This window comes from Trachypithecus francoisi, unplaced genomic scaffold, assembly GCF_009764315.1.
Source record: "Trachypithecus francoisi isolate TF-2019V2 unplaced genomic scaffold, Tfra_2.0 Lachesis_group20, whole genome shotgun sequence".
NCBI lineage: Eukaryota > Metazoa > Chordata > Mammalia > Primates > Cercopithecidae > Trachypithecus > Trachypithecus francoisi.
Window position 1 is genome coordinate 53,410,381 of NW_022681466.1, and position 26,319 is coordinate 53,436,699.

The following is a 26,319-nucleotide window of genomic DNA, read 5'->3' on the forward strand; positions in this document are numbered from 1 at the left end:
GCCTGTCTCCTAGTTGGACCCCCATGGGGCAGCTCCAAAACCCGACAGCTCTTGTTCCTAGGCAGAGGATCCTGGTTCTCCTCTCTCCAGCTCTGGGCTCACTTGCTATGGCCTGGCTCACCTCCCATCTGAACGGACAGACCACCCCAAAGGACAGACCTCACGTGCTGAACACTGGGGCATGTCCCTCTCATGGAGGACATCTGTGATTTTGCTCCTGGCCCCACAGGGGACCCACCAGACTCCAAGGCTGGCGCCCGAGGCCTAGTTGACAGTCTGGGTGCCGTCTGGCGCCAGGGCCCTCACTGGCTGAATTCCGAGCTCTCGCCCTGTGCGTGTGGAGGAGGAGGGGACTCGTCTGACCATTCTCTTTTTCAATGATGTGTCTGAGCAGGGGAGAATGGGGAGGGGGAGCAGTAAAGATGCCAGGGACATGGTCACACCCAGGAACCCCCGTTTAGTTCTGTCAGTGCCTTGACCCCCAGGAGAACTGGGGTCCCCATGGGGAGTTACATCTCTAGCCACACTGGCACCCTCCTCATAGGATTACCGCATCCCAGTTTGCCGGCAATAGTCCCAGCTGAGGTCTGCTGTCAGGGCTCTGCCTTTTATAGAGGAAAAGTGTCCCTGTTGGGGGATACGTCCTGTGCCTACCCTCCTCTGTAGCCCCATCCTCACCCAGCTGCCGTCCCAGAAAGGGCCTCTGACCCCAGGCCCTCAGCTTTAGCCCCTGCACATAGCCCTGTTTTGTGCAGGGAGGGACTTTCTCATTTGCCAGTCCCCTAGAAATTGAGTGTCACCCAAGGTTAACGCAGCCCCTTGGCTGCGGCTCACCCTCCCATGTCTCATCCTGACCCCACTTTTCCTTTTGAATGTTCTTTAAACATTTAAAAAATTTAATGTATTCATTTTGACTCAAGTTCTAGTGTGGATCTTGTGGATGATACTGTTTTCTTTTTTAAAAAAAAAAGTAAAATTTTACAATCATGTATTTTGTAAAATGTTACAAAACATCCTGGGTGTAGGGAAAGCCACCCTGTAAAGGCCTCCCCATCTCTCTACATTTTGGGAGTAATTGGGAGATACACCAGTGCCCAAAGCTGGAGTACCTGTGTGTGTTTCTCTAATGCAGGACACGTCTGGCCATTTTCACACAGGAGCCTGGTATTAGAAGTGTGTGTTGATGATGCAGAGAAAGTTGACAAGATGTGGTTGTGCCCGAAAGCCTGTCCTGCTGTGTGCTGGGGGTTAGGTGGGGAGGTGGGAAAGGAGGAGGAGCCAGGCCCAGGGCCACCAGGAGGGGGAGCCCAACAGCGTTGCTGTGTGTTTGGGGGTTGCCAAACTCTGGCCCATGGGCCAAATCCAGCTCAGCACCATTTTTTGTAGAGCCTTGTGAACTAAGAATGTTTTTTACATTTTTGAACTGGCGGGAGGAATTAAAAACAACAGAATATTTCGTGATCCGTGATAGTTACATGAAATTTGTTTCAGTTATCCATAGTTAAATTTTATGGGAGCACAGCCACACCCATTTGTGTGCGCGTTGTCTGTGGCTCTTGTGGTGCCACAGCAGCAGAGTGGAGCAGTTGCAACAGAGACCATGTGGCCCACAAAGCTGAAGAGACTCTGTGTGGCTTTCAGAAAAAGTTTGCCTAGTCTCTGGATTTATAGAAGGAGGAATGGGGCCTTTCCACACTGATAGGGAGAGCAAGGAGGCAGCCACAGGACAAACTTTCCAGGAGGGTGGGCTGGCCTGGAGAAAAAGTGGTGGCTGTGGTGACAGTGGGTGCAGCTGAAAGCTAGAATCTGGTCCCAGGCAGAGTTGAAAAGTGTCAGCCTCCTCTGAAGGACTGGGGTGGAGGCTAAGTGAGATTAAAAGGGAACGTGGAGACCTTGGAGGAGCCTCCTGCAGCTGCTTTAAACTCCACTGCCAGAGCTCACCCTAGCTGGACCCAGGGATAGAGCGGTGTGGGGTCTGGAAAGTCAGATGTGACCTGTGATGCCAGTGGTGGCAAATAAACGCTGCCCTGGGAAAAAGGGCTCACTTCATAGTGCAAGGCGGTGGACACCAGGGCTGGCTGGTGGCGGGTTGAGATGTCCTTGTTCTGTGTGACCTTGAGCAAGTTACCCGCCCTCTCTCAGCCTTATCTCCCATCTCAGGCTGTTAGGAGGATTGCATATGCTGACCTCTGTGGTTCATCTGACAGAGTGCCTGGCACGCAGGAGAGATGTGTAATAAATGCTTATCGCCCTTTCTTGCACCCCTCTCATCTCCTTCTCCCCTTTGACCTGTATTCCTCCACACCCACCACTGTACCTTCTTTCTAAACAAGCTTTCAATCCCAGGCGTACCAATGCATACATGAGAAAAAGCCAATCCCAAAGGTTCCAGTTCAAGCCCGGCTGCCCAATGTGAGCCCCTACTTGCTTTGTGGAGAGGGAGGCAGGGACCTGGGCACAGGAGAGGACGTCTCCTGGGACAGCTCTGAGCTTGGGCTGGGCTGGAGGTCAGTGGAAGGAATGTGGCCTCCTGAGCACAGCTGTCCCCCAGACCTGTTCTGCCCTGGGCTTCTTTAGCCAGACGACGGGCCCCAACGCCTGTCTGCCCTCATGGTCCCCACCTCCAGAAATTCTGATTTGGCCAGTCTGAAGTGGGGCCCAAGCATTGCGATTCATTTTTAAAGTCCCTGGAAAATCCCAGGGCACAACCCGGATTGAGAGCCACTGATTTGCTCTAGGCAGAGCCACTCATTTTATAAATGGGAATTCCGAAGCCCAAAGAGGGGTGGGGACTTGTCCGAGGTCGGGGCGTTGTGGGGACCCAGTCTGGCTCTTTCCTTCACTGTGCTGGCCTCCAGGGAATGGTGTTGAGAGGGGATTTGCCTTCAAGGAACTGACTGACTCTCCCGGGAGGGAGCTTTGTTCTCCTTGCTTCCCAGGGGTGGGGTAGTGAGGAGGCTGGGCCCAGAACTGGCCACAAGCAAAGCCAGCATCCCCAGGCTTTCTTCTGATTTCTGTGGAAACCCCTGGAGGCTGCCTGACCTGCCTCAGCCGTTCCTCTGCCTCCCAGAATATCTGACTGTTACTCTCCAAGTCTCACTCCTCCCTCTCCATCAACCCCAGCAGTGGGTGCAGGTAGGAGGAACAGCTGTCAGGTGCTCCCTTGCCAATTTGAGACATGTGGCTGCCAGCCTGAGCTGCCGTAGAAACCTTCTCCACTTGCTCCTCTCTCTCTCCTTTCAGCCCCTCTGAGCTCTGGCCTCAGAGGGATGTGCAGGGTCCTATGTCACCACTCACAGGGCTCTAGGAGCTCACCTTTGGCCTCTCTGGTCTGACCAGTTCCTGGGGAAGGGTCTGGGGTTAAGGATCGCTTTCATCACGGCCAGGGAGGCTGGGGGATGCACCTGCCCATACATGCCAGTGATCCAGGTTCCGCAGATGGACCTGTGTTCCAGCAGCCCTGCCTGAGACATGTTCTGGGGGTGCAAAGCTGAACAGAAACAGGACCTGGGTTTGCTTCTTGATCTTCCTTCAACCCAGCTTTCATCTGTGTTCTTGTGTGAAGTGCAGTGTGTTTGTATACATGGCCAGGACAGCAGCGGTGCTGCCCCTGGCATTTTCCTGGTCCACCTGACTGGCCACAGGGAGTGTGGTGTCTCTGAGTGTCAGCTGGCCCGGGTTTCTAAGTATAGACCCCAGGCAGCCCCGTGGCTGCTAGTAAATCCCTGGATACCATTTGATACCTAACTGGCCCTGAGCTGCCGGCTTACCCAGCATGGCCTGTGATGCCAGCCTCTGCCAGCTGCTGGGGGAGGGGGTAGCACTTTGGCCAAACCCGTCCTCACCCTCCACTGGAGAGAACAGAGACCAGCAGTCTCCTGTTAATGACATGACTGGATTGTCACAGACTGGGAGTGACTTCAGTGCTCAACTGGCCCTGCTCTCCAATTATTATCAGAAAGAATAACTTAATCCCCCCTACTGGAAAACATATCTCCTGGTTTGAGGGAGACAGGTAGAGGCAGGAAGCCAGTGATCTCTGACGCTGTCACTCTGCTCCTCATTCCTGCCTCCCCACCTGTGTGCACCCATGCTAACCCTGAGACTTGTCGGAGCTGGAACTGGGCATCTCTCAAGATGGTTTGGGCATCTCTTATGATGGTCTGGGCATCCGTGTCTTCCGTTCTTGGTTTCTAGTTCCGCATTTTATTTTTTAGACAGAAGCTGGGGTGGGCAGTAATTCTCCTGGAAGCAGTATGGACTCCCAGCCAGGCTCTCCAGAACTTTGGGGTATGGGCAGAGAGAGGGGCCTTTTGCCATTGGCTTTGAGACAAGTTAGCATCTTCTGGGCACCTCCTGGGAGATGGGATGCCCTCCTGGGGCACTGGGGCCTCTCAGACCTGAGAACGTTTCAGAGTGGCTTCACCTGCGAGTTCACCTTCAGCAGGTGGCAAAACTGATTCCCTAATTTGTTTTTGGTTTACAGATGATCCAGGAAAGTTGTGAGTTACTCTGCTTTGACACGTCCTCCTAAATCAGACTTGGCTATGCCTGTCACTTTGGGTGAGCGAGTCATATCCATGTGTGAGGTTTCGGGAGTGCTGAGCTGCTTTGGGGCACTGTTGAGTCATGATACGGGGAGATATCAGGGCGCCTCGCAGGGGCTTTCACAGCCACGAGACCTTCCTAGTAGCTTTCCTTTCTTTCTTTTTTTTTTTTTTTTTTTTTTTAGAGACGGAGTCTCACTTTGTCGCCCAAACTGGAGTGCAGTGGCCAGATCTCGGCTCACTGAAAGCTCTGCCTTTTGGGTTTACGCCATTCTCCTGCCTCAGCCTCCTGAGTAGCTGGGACTACAGGCGCCTGCCACCTCGCCCGGCTAGTTTTTTGTATTTTTTAGTAGAGACGGGGTTTCACCAGGTTAGCCAGGATGGTCTCGATCTCCTGACCTCGTGATCCGCCCGTCTCGGCCTCCCAAAGTGCTGGGATTACAGGCTTGAGCCACCGCGCCCGGCCTAGCTTTCCTTTCTTGATTAAGTTAACATTGGGTCTCAAAGTCAGTTGTAGAGATGGGAGGCCGGGCACTTTGTTTCCAGGGTGGGCCCCTCACTGAGAAAGCCGAGCCCCTGGAGTACTTGCTACTGAGCCAGCATCCTTCCCTGTTTACCTATAGAAATAAAGTTTTAGACATAACTCACTGATCAGATTAACCTTGGAAGGCATCAGATTCTTCCCATAGGATCCCCGCATGTTCCTCCACCCCGTGTTCCTCATGGACATAATTTGTTTTGTTTGCACAGATTTGAATTAGTTATCACCATGTAAAAGCTAGCCCTTTAAAAATGAAAATTCATATTTCTTTAAAACCAGAAGGTCTGGTGCCCCTCCATTGCCTGCCCCTTGCCCCAACACCAAGGGAGGGAAGCGGGAGTTTCTGTATAGCATTGCCATTGCTGCCGTTGGGTTTTTTATCCAGTAAAAAGGCAGAGAAGTGTGTTAAATCAAGTTTAGCCTAGAGCTGCCTCCTTAGATATTTTAAGTTCAGCCTAAAGGTTTTTCTGTATATCATGAACTATAACAAGTGGAGGTATAAAAACGCTGTAGACTACACTTGTGCCAGTCACCGAGTTTTAGCCAATCAAATGTAGCCAACTGTTCGAACCTTGTTCAAATAAGGCAAAGGAGCTGTAACCAAGCCTGCTGTTTCTGTACCTCACTTCTGTTTTCTGAAAGTAGGTAGAAATTAGTTTACTTGGAAAAAAACAATTTCCCCTGAAAGGTGGCTGCTGTATCCCAAGTCTTTGCCAGGTTAACAAGCGACAGCATAGAATATTTGGAGGAGGTTTGGAATCGTGCACACGTGGGTTTCAATTCTGCCTAGCCACTTGGTAAGCTGTGAAGTCTCTGAGCCTCAATAAGATGGACTTAACTCCATCTACTTGCTGAGTTGATTAAAGATAAAATAACATATACAAAGCCCCGGGTATACTGTTCTGGCAAATAGTTTGTAATAATAAATGTAGTTATTATGTTTAAGAACTTGAAACTTGGTATGGGTGAGTAGGAGAGGAATAAAAAGAAAAAGAATCTCTGTTTGTATTATAGTTAGGTGGAAGATTGGGTTTCCTCAGCCTGGCTCCCTCTCCGCCCCCATTAAATGTCTCTGTCATCTTCTGGGGAAACTACTGAGTCATCACAGCCTTGGAGTATGTGGTGGAGAAACAAACGGAGGACACCCTTCCAGAGAAGTAGAGGATTGCTTTGTTCAGATAAGGTGAAGGTCGCTTTTGTGCTTGCCCTGACGGTATTGCCAAGGTGCTCTTCACAGTCAAATGAGGGCAAAGATATCCAAACCTCATTTCAATGGAAGACAGGCTAAGGGAAAGAAAGCAAGACACGTTGATTGAATAGAAGCTTCTGCATGGCACCATTTGTCTAATCTGCCTCCCCTGCTGGTGCTGTTCTCATCAGTGGTTTCCTGTGACACTTTAGTTTTGTCTTCTGGAAGGTAACCGGGTGTTGGCCAACCAGTGATAAGCTTCTTGGTACAGTTATATGTCTGGTTTTATTTTGGTGTGAATCCTTCTAAATGGTGATGTGATTCTTGCCTACAGCCCTGAAGATTGAAGAATATACTGACAAGCTATAAAAGCATCTGCCATCAGCGGGTACAGTAAAAAGCGAACAAACAAAAACAAAAAGCCAGGCCTCTAGCTCCAGCCATGCTATGGGAGAGAGGGTTATGGGCTGGGCCTCATACCCTTAGGACTCAGCCAGTATCTTCATCAGGGTTAGTTTTGACGCTTGAGGCAAAGAATTACAGCATGTAAATGGAATGACAATAAAATTCGTCCTTAAAAGTAAAGTTAGACACAACTTGCTAAAAATCATTGTAAATTGGCTTAGATTCTCAAGAACTGTGAGCTTTATAGCAGTCATTTGATGTGGAATGTCTGGCCTTCTCTGTTATAGAAAATCTGGAAAATATAGAAAGGGTTAAAGACAAAAAAAAAAAAAAAAAAAAGTCTGATCTGGTCCCATAGCTCTTTGAACTCTCTCTGCTCTGGTGCGCATCTTACTGCATTGTAGTTACCTGTTTAAATGTCTGTCACCCCTCCCACTTGGCTGCAGGCCACTTGAGACCAGAGTCGTGTCCCATTGGTTTTTTATATTTGTCCCAGGCTTGGTATTGTTGCTGGATAGGGGTCCCATTCCAGATCCCAAAAGAGGGTTCTTGAGTCTCGCACAAAAAAGAATCCTGGGTGAGTCCATGGAGTAAAGCGAAGGCAAGTTTTACTTAGAGAAAATTAGAGAGGTGGAAAAACAAAAGAATGGCAACCCCGTAGGCAGAGCAGCCCTCTGCTAGTTGGCTATTTTCATGGTTATTTCTTGATCGTATGCTAAACCAGGGTAGATTATTTGTGAATTTTCTGGGAAAGGGGCAGGCAATTCCTGGAACTGAGGGCTCCTCCCCCTTTTTAGACCATATAGGGTAACTTCTGGGCATTGCCATGGCATTTGTAAACTGTCATGGTGCTGATGGGAGTGTCTTTTAGCATGTTAATGCATTGTAATTAGCATATAATGAGCAGTGAGGAAGACCAGAGGTCACTTGGGTCACCATCTTGGTTTTGGTGGGTTTTGGCCAGCTTCTTTAGCTCATCCTGTTTTATCATGGGGTCTTTGTGACCTGTCTCTTATGACCTCCCGTCTCACCCTGTGATTAAGAATGCCTGACTTCCTGGGGATGCAGCGCAGCAGGTCTCGCCCTCATTTTACCTAGTCCCTATTCAAGATGGAATGGCTCTGGTTCGAATGCCTCTGACAGTGTCATGTGGCTCAAAGTAGTCAGAGCTGGAGAGGTTTCCTCCCTCCTTGATGAGAGGAAAGGGCACAAGTTTTGAAGTCCGCTCGGCCTTGATTCAAACATTCACTCTTTGTATTTTCCATTGCTTCATAACAAATTTAGCAGCTTAACACACCACCCGCTTATCAGCTCATGGTTCTCTAGGTGGAGGAATCCAGGCAGGCTCTGCTTACATCCCTACTTGGGATCTCACAAGGCTGAGGTCACGGTGTAGGCCAGGCCTTCCTCTTACCTGGAAGTTCTGGGGAAGAATCCACTTCACATTCATTCAGTTTATTGGCAGAATCCATTTCCTTGTGGCTGGAGGTCTGAGGTCCTCATTCCCTCAACGGCTGTGAGCCAGGGGTTACTCTTTTTCCCAGAGGCCAACCCCATTCCCCTCCTCCTTCAAAGTCTGCTGAGTTCTTTTCACACTTCAGGTCTCTGACTTCTCTGTTACCAGCTCAAGAGAACCCTTAGCTTTTAAAGGGCTCTTGTGATTGGATGAAGCCTACTTGGATAATTTCCCTTTTGCTGTATATAGTAATCCCCCCTTATCTGCAGGGGATATGTTCCAGGACCCTCAGTGGATGCCTGAAACCATGGATAGTACTGTGTGTTTGTGTGTGTGTGTGTGTGTATGAGTGAGTGTGTGTGGGTATATACACTATGTTTTTTGCTATGCATACATACCTCTGATAAAGTTAGTAAGTTGGGCACAGTAAGAGATTAATAATCAACAATAACAAAATAGAGCAATTGTAACAATATACTATAATGAAAGTTACAGGCCGGGCGCGGTGGCTCAAGCCTGTAATCCCAGCACTTTGGGAGGCCGAGACGGGCGGATCACGAGGTCAGGAGATCGAGACCATCCTGGCTAACACGGTGAAACCCTGTCTCTACTAAAAAATACAAAAAAAAAAAACTAGCCGGGCGAGGTGGCGGCGCCTGTAGTCCCAGCTACTCGGGAGGCTGAGGCAGGAGAATGGTGTAAACCCGGGAGGCGGAGCTTGCAGTGAGCCGAGATCCAGCCACTGCACTCCAGCCTGGGCGACAGAGCGAGACTCTGTCTCAAAAAAAAAAAAAAAAAGAAAGTTACAGGAATGTGGTCTCTCTTCTCTCTCTCAAAATACCTTACTTTCTGTACTGTTCTCACCCCTCATGTTGTGATGATGTGAGATGATAAAGTGCCTGCGTGGAGAGAGGTCGTGGCAGTTGATCTAATAACCAAGACAGCTCCTAAGTGACAAACAGGCCGGGAGTGGAGACAGTGTGGAGATGCTGACAAAGGGACAATTCACGCCTCCGGTGGGACGGAGCTGGATGGCGCAAGATTTCATCACATTACTCAGAATGGTGCATAGTTTAAAACTATAAATTGTTTATTTCTGGAATGTTTCTGGCATTTTCCATTCAATAGTTTTAGGCCATGGTTGGCTGCTGGTAACTGAAACTGCAGATAAGAGAGAGACTGCTGTAATGTAAAATGATCAGGAGCAACACCAGGGAACGAAGGTCACAGGACCACCTTAAAATTCTACCTGCCACTTTCTTCACCGTGTGGCCTAGTGACCTCGTGCAGGTGACATAATCTCTGTGAGCCTCTTTCTCCAGCTGTCCAGTGGGCCCAGTGAAAAGTTTTGACGGAAATCAGCTGGGGCAGTTAGTGCCTCCGCAGTGTTTGGCGAGGGTTTTTTTTTAAATCCTTCCTTCTTAAGCCAGTTTGATTTGAAATCCCTCTTGTCTGATTCAGATACAACAAAATTGTGAAGGGCCATCTTTGTCTGAAGTACTCGTCGTCCTAAAAAGTTGTTATGATTCGCTGTTTTGTTTTTTTCTGTGCAGAGGAGTAAGAAGAAACAAGCTGGGCAACATGCCCTCGTCCAAACCTTTCTGGTCTTTACTTCTTCCCCTCACCCCCTACTGAGTTTGCTTCAGCTGCTGTCTCTGGGAGCCTGGAGGGTGGGGGCCAGGGAGCTCTGCCTGTGTCCCCAAGCACGTGGTGGCTCTGGTCAGAGGCCGGCCCAGCCAGCAGCTGGCCCCTGCCACTCAGCAGGAGGCCAGCCTGAGGCTGAGGGGCTCCCAGTTCTTCCGACTGCTCACCGCCTCTCTGCCTGTCCCTCTGTCCCCTCAGGAGATCCCCCACGACCTCACGCTGGATGCCCTGCTGGAGATGAACGAGGCCAAGGTGAAGGAGACGCTGCGGCGCTGCGGGGCCAGCGGGGATGAGTGTGGTCGTCTGCAGTATGCCCTCACCTGCCTGCGGAAGGTGACAGGCCTGGGTACGTGGGGCCTGCCACCCTCTCCCTTGCTTGGCCAGGTGCCCTGGGGGCTGTGGCCTTCACCATGGTGGGTGATGGAGCGGGGCAAGCGTGGCCCAGGGTTTCTGGGGCAGCCTGGAAAGGCCAGGGTTGGATGTTCACAGCCTCCTGAGAAGCTCTCCCAGGGTCCTCAGGGCTCTGGGTCCTGCTGGGGCTGGCCTGGCCCAATCTGAGGGGGCTTCAGCCATGCTTAGAAATCCCAGGCCTGTCTGCTGGGCTGGCCTGGCATGGTTTCCTCTCTGTGGAAGGCTCTGTGTACCCTCTGCCAGCTTCCCACATTCCAGCCCCCGGCGCTCTCCCCGCCTTCTCCTGTCCCCATTGCTGGCTGGGTTCTGTGCTCAGAAGGCACACGCTGATGTGGGCCTGAGCCAAGGGTGATTAGGGAAACTCTATGGCTTTTTAGCTGGGAGTTTGTATGTGGCTGTCCCAGGCAAAGTGTGTAATCCTGGCCTTGCCACGAGGTCCTTGGGAATTCTTGCCTTGGAAACGGCTTCAAATGCCTGACTTAATGCTCCCACTATCACATAGATAAGGCATTAAAATATGCCTCATGAATGAAATCAGGCCTGCTTTTTAATTATCTGAGGCCCCTGTCTTATCTCCGTCTGCCTGAGGCTTAAGGAAGGCACTGAAGTTTGTATTCTGCCTGGTTTTTTTCTTCCCAGAGAGGATCGGGCTTAATTTCTTCTCTGCCCTCATTGTATCAAGTCCTTTGAACACGGTACAGTGTAGAAAGTTGCACTCAATTCAGAAAATCTTGACCTGCTACGTCTCCCGGCAGATGCTGAAAATAAACACAACAGAGATGTGGCTGGTGTTCTTGTTCCCACATATTATAGGAGGAGACTGAGCCCAGAGAGGGAAGGGGCTTGGGTAAGGGCATACAGCAGTCGGTGACTGAGCCAGGATTTGAACCTTGGGCTATCATGGCGATTGGTTTGTCCCCATGCTTGCCACCCAAGCTGAGATCTTTGGGGTAATTTGTCAGCCCTTCTTTCCTTCCTCCTTATGTCTGGATTTTAAAGAATTTTGAAAGAGTCAGCTTTTAAGTGGTAGTGACCCATTTGTGTCATGAAGGCTGCTGTCCGCTTGTCCTAGATGCCAAGAGAGGGAGACCACTAATTTATGCACCTACTGTGTGCCAGGTGTGTGACACACATATTGTGGCCACACTGTTGTAAGAGGTGGTGGTGAGCTCATTTTGTAGCTGAGACCTCTCTGACCACTGGAGGTGTTGGATGAGTCATCTGGGGCCTCACACCTGGCATGGAGCAGAGCTGGGCTTTGAACTCAGGTTTCTTGTTCAGAGGGTGCCTATTCCAGCAGGCCCTAGAGGAGGCCCCTGAAGAAGAAGCATTTTCTAGGTTTCTTCTCTCTCATTTAGTCTCAGCTTGTGGTTCCTCTGCATCCCCAGCAGAGTTCTGGTCCCATCACAGTCCAGGACACAGGCCTTTCATCTGCCCAGTGCTGGCTGCACTTCACAGGCACCTGCTGGGATCCGCTGAATACCAGTGATCCCATCATATCATGCATCACAGCATCTTCATTGCACCCCCTTGGGGCTTGGTGAAAGCAGTCTAGTCACAGTACGGATGGGCTATGGAATCAGACCGCCTGGGCCCTGTCTGGGCCCAGCACTCTGCTCGGCCACTTAGAACCTTTGGGACCTTGCTGAGTTACTTTACCTCACTGTGTCTCAGTTTCCTCATCTGTAAAATGGCAGTGATAACAACACCTCTCTCAGGGTTGTTGTGAAGAGGAAATGAGTTAACGTAAGTCCTTAGACCAGAGCCTGGCATGTGTTAGATGTTCTTTTCAGTGTGAGGCCTATGAGGTGATAGAAAGTGTTGAAGTCATTTCCTTTGCAATCTCTGGTCTAAAGAAAGGTGAGTGAGCAGCTGGGCATGGTGGCCCAGGCCTGTAATCTCAGCATTTGGGAGGCTGAGGCAGGCTGATTGCTTGAGCTCAGTAGTTCAAGACCATCCTGGGCAACATGGCAAAGCCCCGTCTCTACAAAAAATACAAAAATTAGCAAAAAGTGGTTGTGTGTGCCTGTAATCCCAGCTACTCAGGAAGCTGAGGTAGGAGCATGGCTTGAGCCCGGGAGATAGGGTTGCAGTGAGCCAAGATCATACTACTGCACTCCAGCCTTGGTAACAGAGCCAGACCCTATCTCACCGCCCCCCCCAAAAAAAAAAAAAATAGTGAGTGAAGGATGGTTGTCTGTGCTGGTGAATAGGAGGTGAACATTCCTGCTGATCCTCCTAGTCCTTCACCCGAGGCAGATATCACTAACCCACAGATGCTTCTGTGGTAACTCTAGTGTCATTCTCAAGCACCCACTGCCAATCAGCTGGTGTCAGTGCACACATCAGGACCCATTGGCCATCCTCAAGTGCGCCCAAGAGCAGTGGTGATTCAATAGGCAACTTGCAAATTTGGGGCTTGTTTCCTTTGGTGGCGGGCTTGCTCATAGATTCATGAAATTCATTCTTTCATCTGCTCAACAAGAAACCTGGCTGGTGCCTCCAATAGGCCAGTCTATGAGCTACAGTGTTAGTCATGGCTACAGCTCATAAGGAGCAAGTGGTATGGGAGCACAGGGACTGAGCAGCTCCTGTCCGGTCGGTTCCTGAATAGAAAGTCACTGCAGTCAGGTGGGAGGAGGGGTGTTTGAAGAGGGGGTGGGATGTACAAAGAAACCTGTGAATTGGGAAGGCTAATTCTTCCGCCCATTCTTGATAAGTGGCTTGACCACCTCTGATGATGGGAAACTTGTTACCTCCCACAGCTGTTCCGCTGTAGGTTATTCAGAATCAGTAGCATCATGGGGGGTGCGGCGGGGAGCATGGTGCTGAGACCGAACTTTTCAGTTCCCATCCCACCACTTTCTTAAATGTCTGGCCTTGGGCAGTGTCTGTGACCTCCCTGAGTCTCAGTGACCTCCACTGTACACTGGGGAGAAGAACAGGCATTGCTGGAGGGAGGAGGGAGGCAGGGCGGGCTTGTGCAACACAGGTGCATCAGTCCCTTCTCGCAGGCTGTAAAGAAATACCTGAGACTGGGTTGGTTATTTATTTATTTATTTATTTATGAGACGGCCTGGAGTGCAGTGGCACGATCTCGGCTCACTGTAATCTCTGCCTCCTGGGTTCAAGCGATTCTTGTGCCTCAGCCTCCCAAGTAGCTGGGACTGCCAGTATGCACCATCACACCTGGTTAATTTTTGTATTTTTAGTAGAGATGGGGTTTTGCCATGTTGGCCAGACTGGTCTCAAACTCCTGACCTCGTGATCTGCAGGACTGGATAATTTATTTTAAAAAGAGCTTTACTTGGCTCATGGTTCTGCAGGCTCTCCAGGAAGCATAGCGGCTTCTGGTTCTGGAGTGGCATCGGGAAGCTTCCAGGCATGGCGGAAGGCAAGGGGGAGTGAGGCGTCCCACAGGGTAGGAGCAAGAGCAGGAGCAAGAGCAAGAGCGAGAGGGGGCAGGGAGGTGCTACACATTTTTAAACTCACTCTCACGAGAACAGCACCAAGCCAAGAGGATGGTGCTAAAACAGCCATGAGAAACCATGCCCATGATCCAGTCACCTCCCACCAGCCCCCACCTCCAACATTGGGATTACAATTCACTATGAGATTTAAAGTTCTTGGCAAGACATTCAAGGCCCTTCCTGATCTGGCCCCGCTGGGCTGACCCCTCCAACGTCATCCCTTGCCTCTCCCTGGCTTGTCCTTACCTCTGACAGCACACAGAACCCTTTGTAGTGACCAGAAGGTGCCATATGCCCTTACCTTCCCATATGCTGTTCCCTGTGCCTGGTGCTCCTTCTCTACCTTCTTCCATAGTTGACTCAGCCCAGGTGCCACCTCCTCTGGGAAACCTTCCCTGGTATACTCCCTCTCTCCACCCCCACAGCTGATTTAGAGTCTGCTCCTCTGCAGGGTCCCCTGTGTGTCTCTGTCCTGGCACAGAGCATACATACTGTGTTATGTGCCTGTCACGCCCATTCGACTCTTCAAGCACAAGGATGGGTCTTTTTAGGCCTTTCCACCCAGCATCCAGCATGTGCTTGAATGGCTGGAGCTCAAGCCCCACAGAGCCACACAAGCCTCAGGGGCCTCAGGCAGAGAGGGTCATGGTAGGGACAGCCCACAGTCACTCAAAGGCTGGCGAAGAAGAAAGTGGCTATTGGTCCCTTTCTTCCTGGATCTTTTTTCACAAGCCCTGGGGCACTTTGCTGTTGGATGCTCAGAACAACCCCTTGTCCCAATGTTTGAATTTTCTTAAAGTGGAGTTTTTCTTTCCTTCACATACCCAGCTTCCCTTTCCTAACTCTTTTTTTTTTTTTTTTTTTTTTTTTTTTTTGAGACGGAGTCTCGCTCTGTCCCCCAGGCTGGAGTGCAGTGGCCGATCTCAGCTCACTGCAAGCTCCGCCTCCCAGGTTTACGCCATTCTCCTGCCTCAGCCTCCCGAGTAGCTGGGACTACAGGCGCCCGCCACCTCGCCCGGCTAGTTTTTTGTATTTTTTAGTAGAGACGGGGTTTCACCATGTTAGCCCGGATGGTCTCGATCTCCTGACCTCGTGATCCGCCCGTCTCGGCCTCCCAAAGTGCTGGGATTACAGGCTTGAGCCACCGCGCCCGGCCCCCTTTCCTAACTCTTAAAGATTGGTCAACCCTTCAGTTTCTGGGGTCACCCACTTTTGGGGTGGATTTCCTGGATTGCTTCCCCAAGACCTGCCCTTAAGAGCCCTGCACGAGCCAGTTCCTCTCTGAGCTGTGCTTCCTCCTCTATGAAACAGATATAGGTTGAGTATCCCCTATTCGAAATGCTTAGGACGAGAAGTGTTTTAGATTCTGGGTTTTTTTTAGATTTTGGAGCATTTGCACTATGCCTACCTGTTCAGCATTCCCCATCCCCAAATCCGGGGTGCTCCCATGAGCATTTCCTGTGAGTGTCATGTCGATGCTCAGAAATTCCCAAGTTTTGGAGCATTTTGGATTTTGGATTTTCAGATTAGGGATGCCCATCCTGTGGTAGTATCTGCACCGAGGGCCTCGTGGTTGGCTAGATAATGTGTGCGCATGAGTGAGAAGCCTTTATAAACCAGGTAAAGATTGGTAGTTGAAGCCTTCCCTTAAGAAACAGTGCAGCCTCACACCAGGTGTTGAACATCTCTGGCTCCTAGCCATCTCCTTGTGAATGCCTTCCAGCCCCGACCATCTGTGACTTCACGTCTTGGTCCACAGGAGGGGAACATAAGGAGGACTCCAGTTGGAGTTCGTTGGATGCACGGCGGGAAAGTGGCTCGGGGCCTTCCACGGACACCCTCTCACCAGCCAGCCTGCCCTGGCCCCTGGGGAGCTCCCAGCTGGGCAGAGCAGGCAACAGCGCCCAGGGCCCACGCTCCATCTCCGTGTCAGCTCTGCCTGCCTCAGACTCCCCCACCCCCAGCTTCAGTGAGGGCCTCTCGGATACCTGTATTCCCCTGCATGCCAGCGGCCGGCTGACCCCGCGTGCCCTGCACAGCTTCATCACCCCGCCCACCACACCCCAGCTGCGACGGCACACCAAGCTGAAGCCACCGCGGACGCCCCCCCCACCCAGCCGCAAGGTCTTCCAGCTGCTGCCCAGCTTCCCCACGCTCACCCGGAGTAAGTCCCACGAGTCTCAGCTGGGGAACCGCATTGACGAGGTCTCCTCGATGAGGTGAGTGCTCCTTCTGGGCAGCTACCAAAAGTGCCCTCTGTGGTTTTCTAATTATAAAGATACATGGAAGACTAATAAAATCAACCCCTATAGAAGCATGTAAAGTCAAAAGTAAAAGGTACCCCCATCTTTCAGTCCTTTCCTCAGACTGCTTCAGCAGTGTGGCCTGAATCCTTCTAGATTTGGTTCTGTATGTACACGTGCGTGCACATGACGTGATGCCACGTATGGGTCAGGGTAGGCCGGGTTACATGGAAATAACAGATATCCCCAAATTGCCAGGTCTTAAAGGAACAAAGATTTGTTTCTTGCTTATGCCGCCTTGTCCATCTTGTCCATCATGGGTCAGCCTCCTTCCGGGCCCAGACTGTCTGAGCATTGCTGGCCACGGTGGCAGAGGGAAAAGTGAGTTCCAGATGTCATACCCTGGCAATTGAGTACTCCTTCTTGGAAGTTCCACTCACCATTCCTGGCCCAACCTGAACAGGAGAATGAAACTGTGCTCTTTGCCCACACGCCCAGGAGGAGAGAACTGGAATATTTGGTGGAAACCACTAGTGACTATCAGATACCATACTTTCTACTCTGTCCCATGACTTGTTTTTTCAACTTCCTTTGGTATCTCTGAGAACATTATGTCAGTAAATTTTGGAATATTTTACTCTTTTGTTTAGTTTTTGACTTAAAATTTTTTTCTATCTATGTATTTTGAACAAGTGAGACAGTCACACAATCCAAAGTGCAGCAGCTCTGTGGTTCCTCGGGATACGCGGTGAAAACTCTACCCCACCATTTTTATTCAGTCACATGGTTCCCCTTTCAGGAGCCAACCAGGCTAGCAGTTTTGTATATGTCTATAATTATTTAAACCCCATTTGTTTGACTTGTTCATATTATTTCATTGTGTAGTTTATCTTGTCCCCTTCTTGATGGGCATTAGATTATTGTCTTTTTTATTACAAGGATTGCCCTTGTCAATATACCCTTGTGGGCAGCACAGAAAGAAAGGGAGTGTTCTCCTTGGGTGCCTCTTACCTTCTTGTACCCCTGAGGATTGGGGCACCTGGTTTCTCTCCTCAGCCTGGGCACCACTTTTCTACACTTGATCTTAGCCAAAAGGTCTAGAAGCGATAAGGGCACCCCTTTTCTAGGGGGTTCCTTGGGCTCTGGTGTATCTTGGGCCTTGGAGTAGTCTTTGGAATGGGCCTGATCCCCTCTCCTAGTACATGCTGTTCGGGTCCTTTATGGGATGGAGCCTGGACAGCTCCGATGGGTTTGAGTGTGCCACCCAAGGAGGAGAGATCCAGGTGTCACTGACCCTGCTGTTCCCTCTTGGGCTGTCCTGCTGGGGCCTGGGTCCCACCCAGAAGGGGCTGTAGAATGCAGTGATGATGGCCACACGAACATGGGTCAGAGGACGCCTCACTGTGGGCTCAACCCAGTCCCTCTGTTTCTGTCTTCTCCCAAGAAGAGCATTAGGAGAGCTCTGGTCTCATTCCCATGCTGGAAGGTGGCAGGGACACAGCCTCAGGCAGATGATACAACTAGCCTCAAACTCCAGCCAGTGACTGAGCCTCAGACCCTGGGATTCTGAGTCCAGTCCCTGCAGAGTTACCAGAACCAGCACTGACATGACGCTCAGGTCACCTCGCTGTTCTGGTGACCGCTGAGTGCTCTGCTTCCTCCAGCTCCATGTGTTCTTGCGGGCAGTGGCAGCCCCGTGGGGAGGCTCAAGGTGTGTCCCTGCCTGACTCTCCTTTCAGGGGCTACCTCTGCTCTGCATGGCTGTTATCTCTGCCCTCCTGTCCAGCCACACCCTCTCCAACTGATAGTTCTTTTTTCTTTTTCTGAGAAGGAGTCTCGCTCTGCTGCCCAGGTTGGAGTGCAGTGGTGCAATCTCGGCTCACTGCAACCTCCGCCTCCCGGGTTCAAGCGATTCTCATGCCTCAGCCTCCTGAGTAGCTGGGATTACAGGCATGAGTCACCACACCTGGCTAATTTTTGTATTTTTAATAGACACAAGGTTTCATCACATTGGCCAGGCTGGTCTTGAATTCCTGACCTAGGTGATCCACTTGCGTCGGCCTCTCAAAGTACTGGGATTACAGGCGTGAGCCACCAGGCCTGGTCTCTCCAGCTGATTTACCCCTTTTCTTGCTGGCTCTGGGCCAGGCTCTCCCACTATGAGCCATGTGACCTACTCAGCCAGCCCCCTGAGGCTCAGTTTTCTTGGCTGTGAAATGGGCTGAACTCTAATTACCATGCTTGGTTGCTGGTGAGGCTTATGAAAGCTAATGTATTAAAGTGCACAGCACTGAGTTTCAGTGTCCCCTGGGGAGGCCCGGGAAATGCCCTTCTAGTCCTTTCCATTGAGGAAATGTCCCCACAGAGATTGCAGGGATTCCCACAGTCACTCAGCCAGCCTGGCCTCAAGCCAGGCCTCAGAGTCCTGCATCCCAGCCCCTTGCCTGCTCCCGCCCAAGGGTAATGTTCTAGGAACGCGCCGAGCCAGCATGGTGACGTAATCCCCCTCTCTGCTTTTTGTCTCCTCCAGGTTTGGTAAGAGCGATTCATTTCCATCCCCTCTACCACCTGGGAGTCGTGTGTGCGTTGCTGTCGCCATCGGGGGTGGACCTCTTTGACCCCCCTCTTAGCCCATTCAGCCTCTCCATAGTCCAGAAGCAGAGGTGCTGGTGACCGCCTCAGGAAATAGCCCTAAGACAGGTGGCCTTAAAGTGACTGGCTGGCTTCAGCCCAGCTGGCGGCTGTCTCTGAGAAGCAGAGACCTTGAGCGCATCTCGGCCCATGGGCAGCCCCATGAAGAGCCCTGTCTCCACCTTGCCCTTCCCCACTGAGACTCTCCAGCAGGGACTCTGGCCTGCTGGGCTGCCACGATAAAGCAGTGCCCCCGGGAAGGCGGTGCCATCTGCCTGGTTTCACTGGACTTTAGCCATCCCCAGAACCCCACCTGATGTCCCAGGACCCCACTCTTCAAGAGAGGGACATTCCTGGAGGCAGAAATGCAGCACAACTCTGAATGAGGCCCGAAAAGATGGGAGGTCTGCCCCTTTGGGATGGGAGGACACATGGGCAACCCTTGACCCCCTTTCAGACCCCTACCTCCAGGTTGGGAGCACGTTCCTGCACGTGGCTCTGCTGTGGGGCCTCGCTCATGAGTCAGAGTGGAGGGAGACAGCTGTGCCTCTGGAGTCTGCTTTTAATTGTCTGGAAATGCAGAGATGTCTGGTTTTTGCCTGAGCAAAATAGGAGTTTATTTTTGTACTATCCCGAGTTGGCTAAGGAGAGTCACGTAGCTGTGGGTGGGGTCTTGGGAATGAGGAGGGGTGCAGCATGCAGGAACTATGCTGAAGTGGAGCTGGCTGCAGGAACCCCAGGGAGGCACAAGAGGAGCATAGAAAGGAGCTACACTTCCCTCCCTTAGTGCCCCGGCAGAAACTCCCAGAGCCCTTCACAGAACCTTGGAGGAACCATTCAACACCCGCATCTCTAGGACAGCCCCAGCCCTGCCATCCTCCAATTGCTATGGTAACACGGGGACTGGAGCAGTGAGATTGTTAGGCCTTCAGGGCCAGTGTCTCCATGCAGATCAGACGAAGGCGGTGCCTGGCACACATACCACCTCACTGCCCATGCCCACAGAAGATGGGGCAGATCATAGGTGTCTTTGGCGCTAACTGGTTGAAGCTCCAACATAGTCTGTTTCTCCTAGGCTGGCAGCTGGCGCCTTTAGCCCCATGTGTTTTTTTGTTCTGTTTTGTTTTTGTTTTCTTTTGAGACGGAATCTCGCTCTGTCACCCAGGCTGAAGTGCAGTAGTGCAATCTCAGCTCACTGCAGCCTCTGCCTCCTGGGTTCAAGCGATTCTCCTGCCTCAGCCTCCCGAGTAGCTGGGATTAAAGGTGCCCGCCGCCCCACCTGGCTGATTTTTGTATTTTTAATAGAGACGGGGTTTCACCATGTTGGCCAGACCGATCTCAAACTCCTGACCTCAGGTGATCTTCCTGCCTCGGCCTCCCAGAGTGCTGGGATTACAGGTGTGAGCGACGGTGCCCAGCCATCCCCATGTGTTTTGGTGGCCTTGGCTGCTGATGGGTGGGGTGAGCCCCAGGAGGAAGTTGGGACAAGTCAGCCTCATGGCAGATGTGCCAGGGAGAGCTGCAGGTGAGATAGATTGTTCTTATCCAGCCCTCCTTGATGTGGGAGGACTCAGTACCTCCAGCACGCCCTTCTCGTGGAGGTTCTTTATGTGGCACTTGGCCTTAAGTGAACCAGCACTTCATGAGTCCAGCTTTGTGCTATACCAGCACTTGGGATTGAGGAGGGCAGTGACCACCCTCGGGGGACCTTCTGACTCAGAGGACATGAGATGGCCACACTAGAGCACTGTGTTCCTGACCTTTCTGGGTCACAGGTCACCTTGATGATTGGATGAAAGTCTTAGATCTTCTTTCCAGAGAAAAGCCTACAGCATTCTACTGAACCAGTCCAGAGGGTTCCCGGATCCCCGAAGCCCACCCATGGGCTGGCTCTGGGAGGCAATGGCGCTGAGTATGGGGGCGTGAGTTGAATGTGTGGGCTGCTGGTGGGTGGAGCGAGTGCTTCCAGCAGTTTGTCTACTGCACTAGGGATGCCTGTTCTTACAGGAAATCCCAGGCTGGGAGAGGGAGCGCCCTCCAGGAAGGCCAGCAGGAGGGGCACCTCAAAGTGTATGGCCTTTCTCTCAGCAGAGGAGGGTGCCCAAGAAGTCCCCAGAGGCTCAGGCTCATACCTGGGTGGGGCTGGCCCACGTGAGAATGTGGTAAAGCTTCACCTTGTCCTCGCTCTGTCTGCCCAGATCTGGCAGTGGCCTCTCCCAGAGGAATATCCTCCAGGGGCTTCTGCCTGGAAAGGCACTGGATGGGCTGACTAGCCTCGGCTCTCCACCTCAGGTAGACAGCTTCAGCCATTTACCAAGAAGTACCCAGAATTGAGCCCCTGTACACTGGGGGCCTGTGGTGTGTGGGTGAAAGGTTGCAAGAGGTTGGGCTGTATAGAAGCTTCTGTCCTCACTCTGGCTTTGCCTTCTGCCTCTCCAGCCTGCCTTGCTCCTCAGCTGGAAACATCACAGGGGCAGCTGACTGAGCCATCCTCAGAGGCCAGGACCAAGCGAGAGGACCAAGCGAGGCGAGGGGAGCCATGCCATGCCACTGGGCTAGCCTGGCCTGCTCCTGTGTTGATGGATATAGATCAGGGAGATGCTTATGTAATAAACCATTGCGCCCCCCTCTAGCCTGTGGTCTCTGAACTAGGAAGTCACGGGCACGAGCTGTCGCCTGCAGAGTTCCTCAGCCTGCCCATCCGGCCTCTTTCCCCGCAGATGTCTCGCATGGATCCCCACAGATGGTACGGAGGGATATCGGGCTGTCGGTTACACACAGGTAGGCACAGCGGGCCTGGAGGGGGATCAGGGCACAGAGCCGGGCTGGAACCCACATGGGGCCGGGAGTTCTGGTCACTGTTTCTCAGCGAGCTCTTTGCCTCTGACGGGTCTGTCCATTTCATCTGTGGGACATGGCCCTGCACTTACCTGGAACTTTTGCCTTGCCAGGGTGGCCACATGGACTTGCAGCTCCGTCATCTGCACCTCCTCGGGTCTCTTCCTCACTCTGCTTAGGGAAAACACTTTCCTTCTTTCCCAGGACACAGGTCCCGGGAGAAATAGGGTCAGGGTCATGGGAAGGAGTCGCAGGAGCTTCCCCTGCATCCCGTGAGATGTCACGTGAGTCCTGAAACTGGCCACACATCAGAGTCCGCTGTAGAGCTTGTTGAAAATCCAGATTCCCGGGCCCCACCCCTAAGGTTCTTGCTCCCCTCACCTGCAGTCTTGACATGAGAAGTAATTAAAACCCAGTGAGGGAAACAGAGAGCACGTGTGCATGTGTGAGCCTCCACAGACCTGGTTGCATCTCGGGGAGGCCAGATTGCAACTCCTTAAAAGGCACTCCATGCAGTTGGGTGTCCCGTGCCACCAGAAGCTCCCATCTTTGTTGGGTGGAGAGAGTAACATTTATGGATCTCTGCTACACAGTGTATCTGTGATCCTTCCCAAATCCTGTGAGGCTTAGCGTTAACCCTATTTGCAGAAGCGTCTGGGGCATCTTACAGCCGGTAGTAGGCAGAAGGCAGAATTCAAACCCAGCTGTTTGTCCCCAGAGCCTCTTCTCTTTCCCTTGTGCTGAAGGCCTTTTTTGGCTTCTGCTGGACCAGTGGAATTTCTTACAGAGAAGCTCTGTAACTCTAAGTTCAGAGAGCTGGGATCCAGACCCTGTTACACAGCATCCCAACTGTGGCACCTTGGGAACATCACCTGACCTCTCTGAGCTGGTTTCCTTGGCTGCACACTAAGAATCCTGGACCTGCCTCACTCCCTGGCATGGGCATAAGAATCAAATGAGCTAGTGTTAGTGGATGCATTACCAACTGCTTCCCAAATACTGTTGGCATTCATTCTGTTGTTACTGTGATATACAATACGTTAAAAAAAAAAAATCTGTGTTTCCAAAAATATGAGTTATTTCTGCTCTTAGGCCTCCCCACCCTGTGGACCAGCCTTCCGCTTTTTTTCTGGAGGACACCACCCACTCAGCCCCCATCCTTCCTTCAAATCTATCTTTCGTGTTTTCTTTAATGTTCTACATTTTGGATTGAAAATACACTGATACGTTGAAACGTCAACAGAAAATTGCCTTCTTGTTCCTGTCCCCAACTCCTCAGTCCCCTCTGTAAAGAGGTCTTAGCTGTGTGTTGTCTTCTAGAGATATTTTATACAAACAAATATGTATATATGTTTTCCCCTTTATTTTTTACTCAAATACTGCATATGTTATACACAATCTAATGTTTTTTTCCAAAAATGGAGATACAATTTATATAGAGCAAAATGCACAACTATGTGTGTGTATGTGTATGCATGTATTCATACACACCTGTGTATACCATCCAGATGAAGATGAAGAACATTCCAGCACCCAAAAAGTTACCTTTAGTTCTCCCTAGTTGACAGTGCTACCATTCAGTGGTTACTATTCACTTCTATCATCATAGCTGAGTTTTTTTCCTGTACTTGAACTTGATGTGAATGGGATCGTATCCTATTGTACCTTACTTTTTTAACTTGACAATGTGACTTGGAGATCATTCCATTTGCACAGAAAGAGCGTCCTTGTTTTAGTTTCTTGCTGCATAGTGTTCCATTGTATGGAAAGACCATACTTTAGTAATAGCCCCTATCAATGGACATGTAGGTTATTTTCCATCTTTATGCTGCTAACATGCTGCGGGCATAACTTGTCCATGTATCTTTCAACACTTGTGGCCCTGTGTTGGATAAATTCCTAAGAATTCCTAAGAACTCGGGCGCCTGTAGTCCCAGCTACTCGGGAGGCTGAGGCAGGAGAATGGCGTGAACCCGGGAGGCGGAGCTTGTAGTGAGCTGAGATCCGGCCACTGCACTCCAGCCTGGGCGACAGAGCAAGACTCCGTCTCAAAAAAAAATAAAAAAAAATAAAAAAAAAAAAAAAAAAAAAAGAATTCCTAAGAACTGTTAGGTCGAAGGGTATTCACACTTGTACTCTTGATTGCTGCTGCCAAATTGGTACTGCCAGATGACCACACCACCTTCAGCATATTGACAGTGATTACTTTGCATCTGGGAGATCAAAATGCGAGGGGAGAAGCAGTGTCCCCTGGGTATTCCTGTTCTCTCTGGGAGAGGGCCCACGGGGCTCTGGGATGGAGCCAAGACTCCCAGTTGCCCTGGAGCTCCGTGGGAACCCTTCTGTGTCTGGGCCTTGGCCTCCCAGCCAGTGCGAGCATGTGCCTGTGTCTGCCCCCTGCAGGTTCTCCACCAAGTCCTGGCTGTCGCAGGTCTGCCACGTGTGCCAGAAGAGCATGATATTTGGAGTGAAGTGCAAGCATTGCAGGTGATGGGAAGAGGAGTGGGGATGGGAGGAGCAGACACTTTTTGTTTAGTAAATCAGAGTTCCAACACACTTCCCTATACTTGCTATTCATAGTCCTATTCAGCACACCGGGGAGTGATCAGGCCTCTTCAGGGAGATTAAGCAAGTTACTCCGCAAAGAAGGGAATACTTGAGGTGGGCTTTGAAGGATGAATAGAAGTTTACAAGATAGACCAAGGGGGAAAGAGAATTCCAGGCCATGGGAGCGTCTTGTACTAAGGCCCGGAGGAATATGAGGACTGTTCTGGGACCTGTAAGGAGTTCTGAAGTTTAGCCTTACATGTTGTAGCCCTTGAGAGGCAGACAGGTGATGGTAAAAACAAGGAATTGGCTTGCGGACGGGGTGAGTGAGCGCAGGGTATACATTCTGTACAAGTCCAACTTTATTTTCTCATGCCTTGTGGTTTCTGGTGGGAAGGAAGAGCAAGGATAGGGAACAGTGTGGGCTGGGCAGAGTGTGTCCTCTGCTGTCCTGCTGCCCTCACCTAATGCAGGGTGGCCTTAGAGGTTCGGTGTCCAGCCCACTCTGCCCCTGCATTGCTGTATGACCTGGGGCAAGGCACTTGACCTTTCTGGGCCTGATTTTTAATGTATGCATCAGCCACGGGGATGGCTCTGAGAACCTGAGCTAGTGTGTGTGATTGCATCTGGGCTCCAGTCACACTGTAGATGGTGGGTCTTGTGTACATCAGCTGGACCCATCGCTTTCCCGGCGATTCTCCTGACCTCTAGGGAGTTGCTGACTTCTCTCTCTAGTCTGGGTCTCCTGTGGCTCCTGGCCACTTGGCTTTACATTAGGGACCTCTAGTTCCCATCATGTGGAGAGCATAGGATGACCTCTGAGCCCAGGCTGTCCTGTGATGCAGTATGAGGTTGATAGGACACCCTCAGCCCATTAGAGAGAAATCTAGGACTCAGTGCAGAAGGCAGGACCACGGTGAGAACACAGTTCTTTCCAATCCTGGCCTGGGGCTGACCCTCAGACCGTACGTTCCATTGCACAAATGTAGCGGGAGGTGCTGCCCTTTGAGTCCGTGGGATTCTTTGGTAAAGCAAACACTGCCTGTCTAATTCGTCTTTTTTTTTTTTTTTTTTTTTAATAAGTTCAGATTTGTCTTGAGCTTTTTCAGTATGGGTAGAGGGTCTCTTTTCTTTACAAAAGAAAAATAGGTGGGCAACCTGGGGCAAGTCGAAGTGGGCATCACGAGACCTACTTTGCTGTGAGGATGGGTAGATGACAGCAGAACGTGGTAAATGCTCAGCACAGCAGCTCAGTGTAGCAGCTGCTATTACTATTAATATCATGGTGTTCTCTACTTTCGAGCTAACATTTGTTGAGAAGTTTGTGGAAATGGAGACAGTCCTGAGTGAATGCTACACAGAGCTACCCATGTGTGCCCGAGCCCCACACGTGGCGCTCCGCACGCTAACCTCCCCTTCTTTACCAGGTTGAAGTGTCACAACAAATGTACCAAAGAAGCCCCTGCCTGTAGAATATCCTTCCTGCCATGTGAGTTTTCTGCCTTCCTCTCCTCTGCCTTCTGGATTTCAGTGAATCTTTCTTTAGCTTGACCTGTTCCCTGGTGATGAGTTTTCCCTCTTTTCAAACAGTAACTCGGCTTCGGAGGACAGAATCTGTCCCCTCGGACATCAACAACCCGGTGGACAGAGCAACCGAACCCCATTTTGGAACCCTTCCCAAAGCACTGACAAAGAAGGTGCGCTGGGTAATGCTGGGGAGGACCCCCTTCTGCCACTGGACGGCCTTCCTATAAAGCACCCCTGCCTCAGAGGCTCAGTGGGGAAGTGGGATGTGACACCACAGTCTCAGATTTGTGGCCAGAGGGTGGCCTTGGGAATCATATCTTGAGCCACTCGGAGGCTTTACATTTAAGTTGTGGTGGTACAGCGTGATTCCCAGTCCCTTCTCCTTTGAGCTAACACTTCCTGTGTGTTTAGCGTGTACCGGGAACAACTTCCATTGCTGTTTCATTTGAGCCCCACAGTAGTTCTGAAGGGTACAGACTGATCCATGTCACAGGTGAGAAAACAGCACAGCATCCCCTGAGAGCAAGATACAAACCCAGAGTGGTAGCCTCGGCAGCCACCCAGCCGCAAAACCTGGGCCCTTAGTCGCAGTGCGGCAGATACACCTTCAGTTGTTCATTAAAGCAATTGCCATGACCGCCACCGCGCAAGGCTCTGCTGCCCTCACAGAATACCCAAAAGTAATACAAAGAGTACATTTTCATCCATAGCCAGGTCAGGCTTCTCTGCTGAGGCAGACGGGTGTCCTCTGCAGCTAGACAGAGTCTGCAAAACCTGTGTCCCCCAGGAGGGTTGGCATAGCTGTCATTGGCCCCTTTGCTCAGGTGCGCCTGGCATCTGGGAGGTGCCAGTGCTGATGGCTTCTGACAG

The 26,319-nt window shown here is 51.1% G+C and overlaps 1 protein-coding gene across 8 annotated transcripts in view; it reads left to right on the forward strand.

Moving 5' to 3' along the window:
- Positions 1 to 26,319, forward strand: part of KSR1 (kinase suppressor of ras 1) — a 177,247-nt gene that overhangs the window by 117,679 nt on the left and 33,249 nt on the right. For all 8 annotated transcript variants that reach the window (XM_033184347.1, XM_033184351.1, XM_033184355.1 and 5 more), the window contains 7 exons: positions 9,981 to 10,128; positions 15,423 to 15,882; positions 18,437 to 18,441; positions 21,258 to 21,318; positions 23,779 to 23,862; positions 25,350 to 25,411; positions 25,513 to 25,619. In XM_033184347.1, coding sequence (XP_033040238.1) covers positions 9,981 to 10,128; positions 15,423 to 15,882; positions 18,437 to 18,441; positions 21,258 to 21,318; positions 23,779 to 23,862; positions 25,350 to 25,411; positions 25,513 to 25,619 — 927 coding nt within the window. The remainder of the gene's footprint in view (positions 1 to 9,980; positions 10,129 to 15,422; positions 15,883 to 18,436; positions 18,442 to 21,257; positions 21,319 to 23,778; positions 23,863 to 25,349; positions 25,412 to 25,512; positions 25,620 to 26,319) is intronic.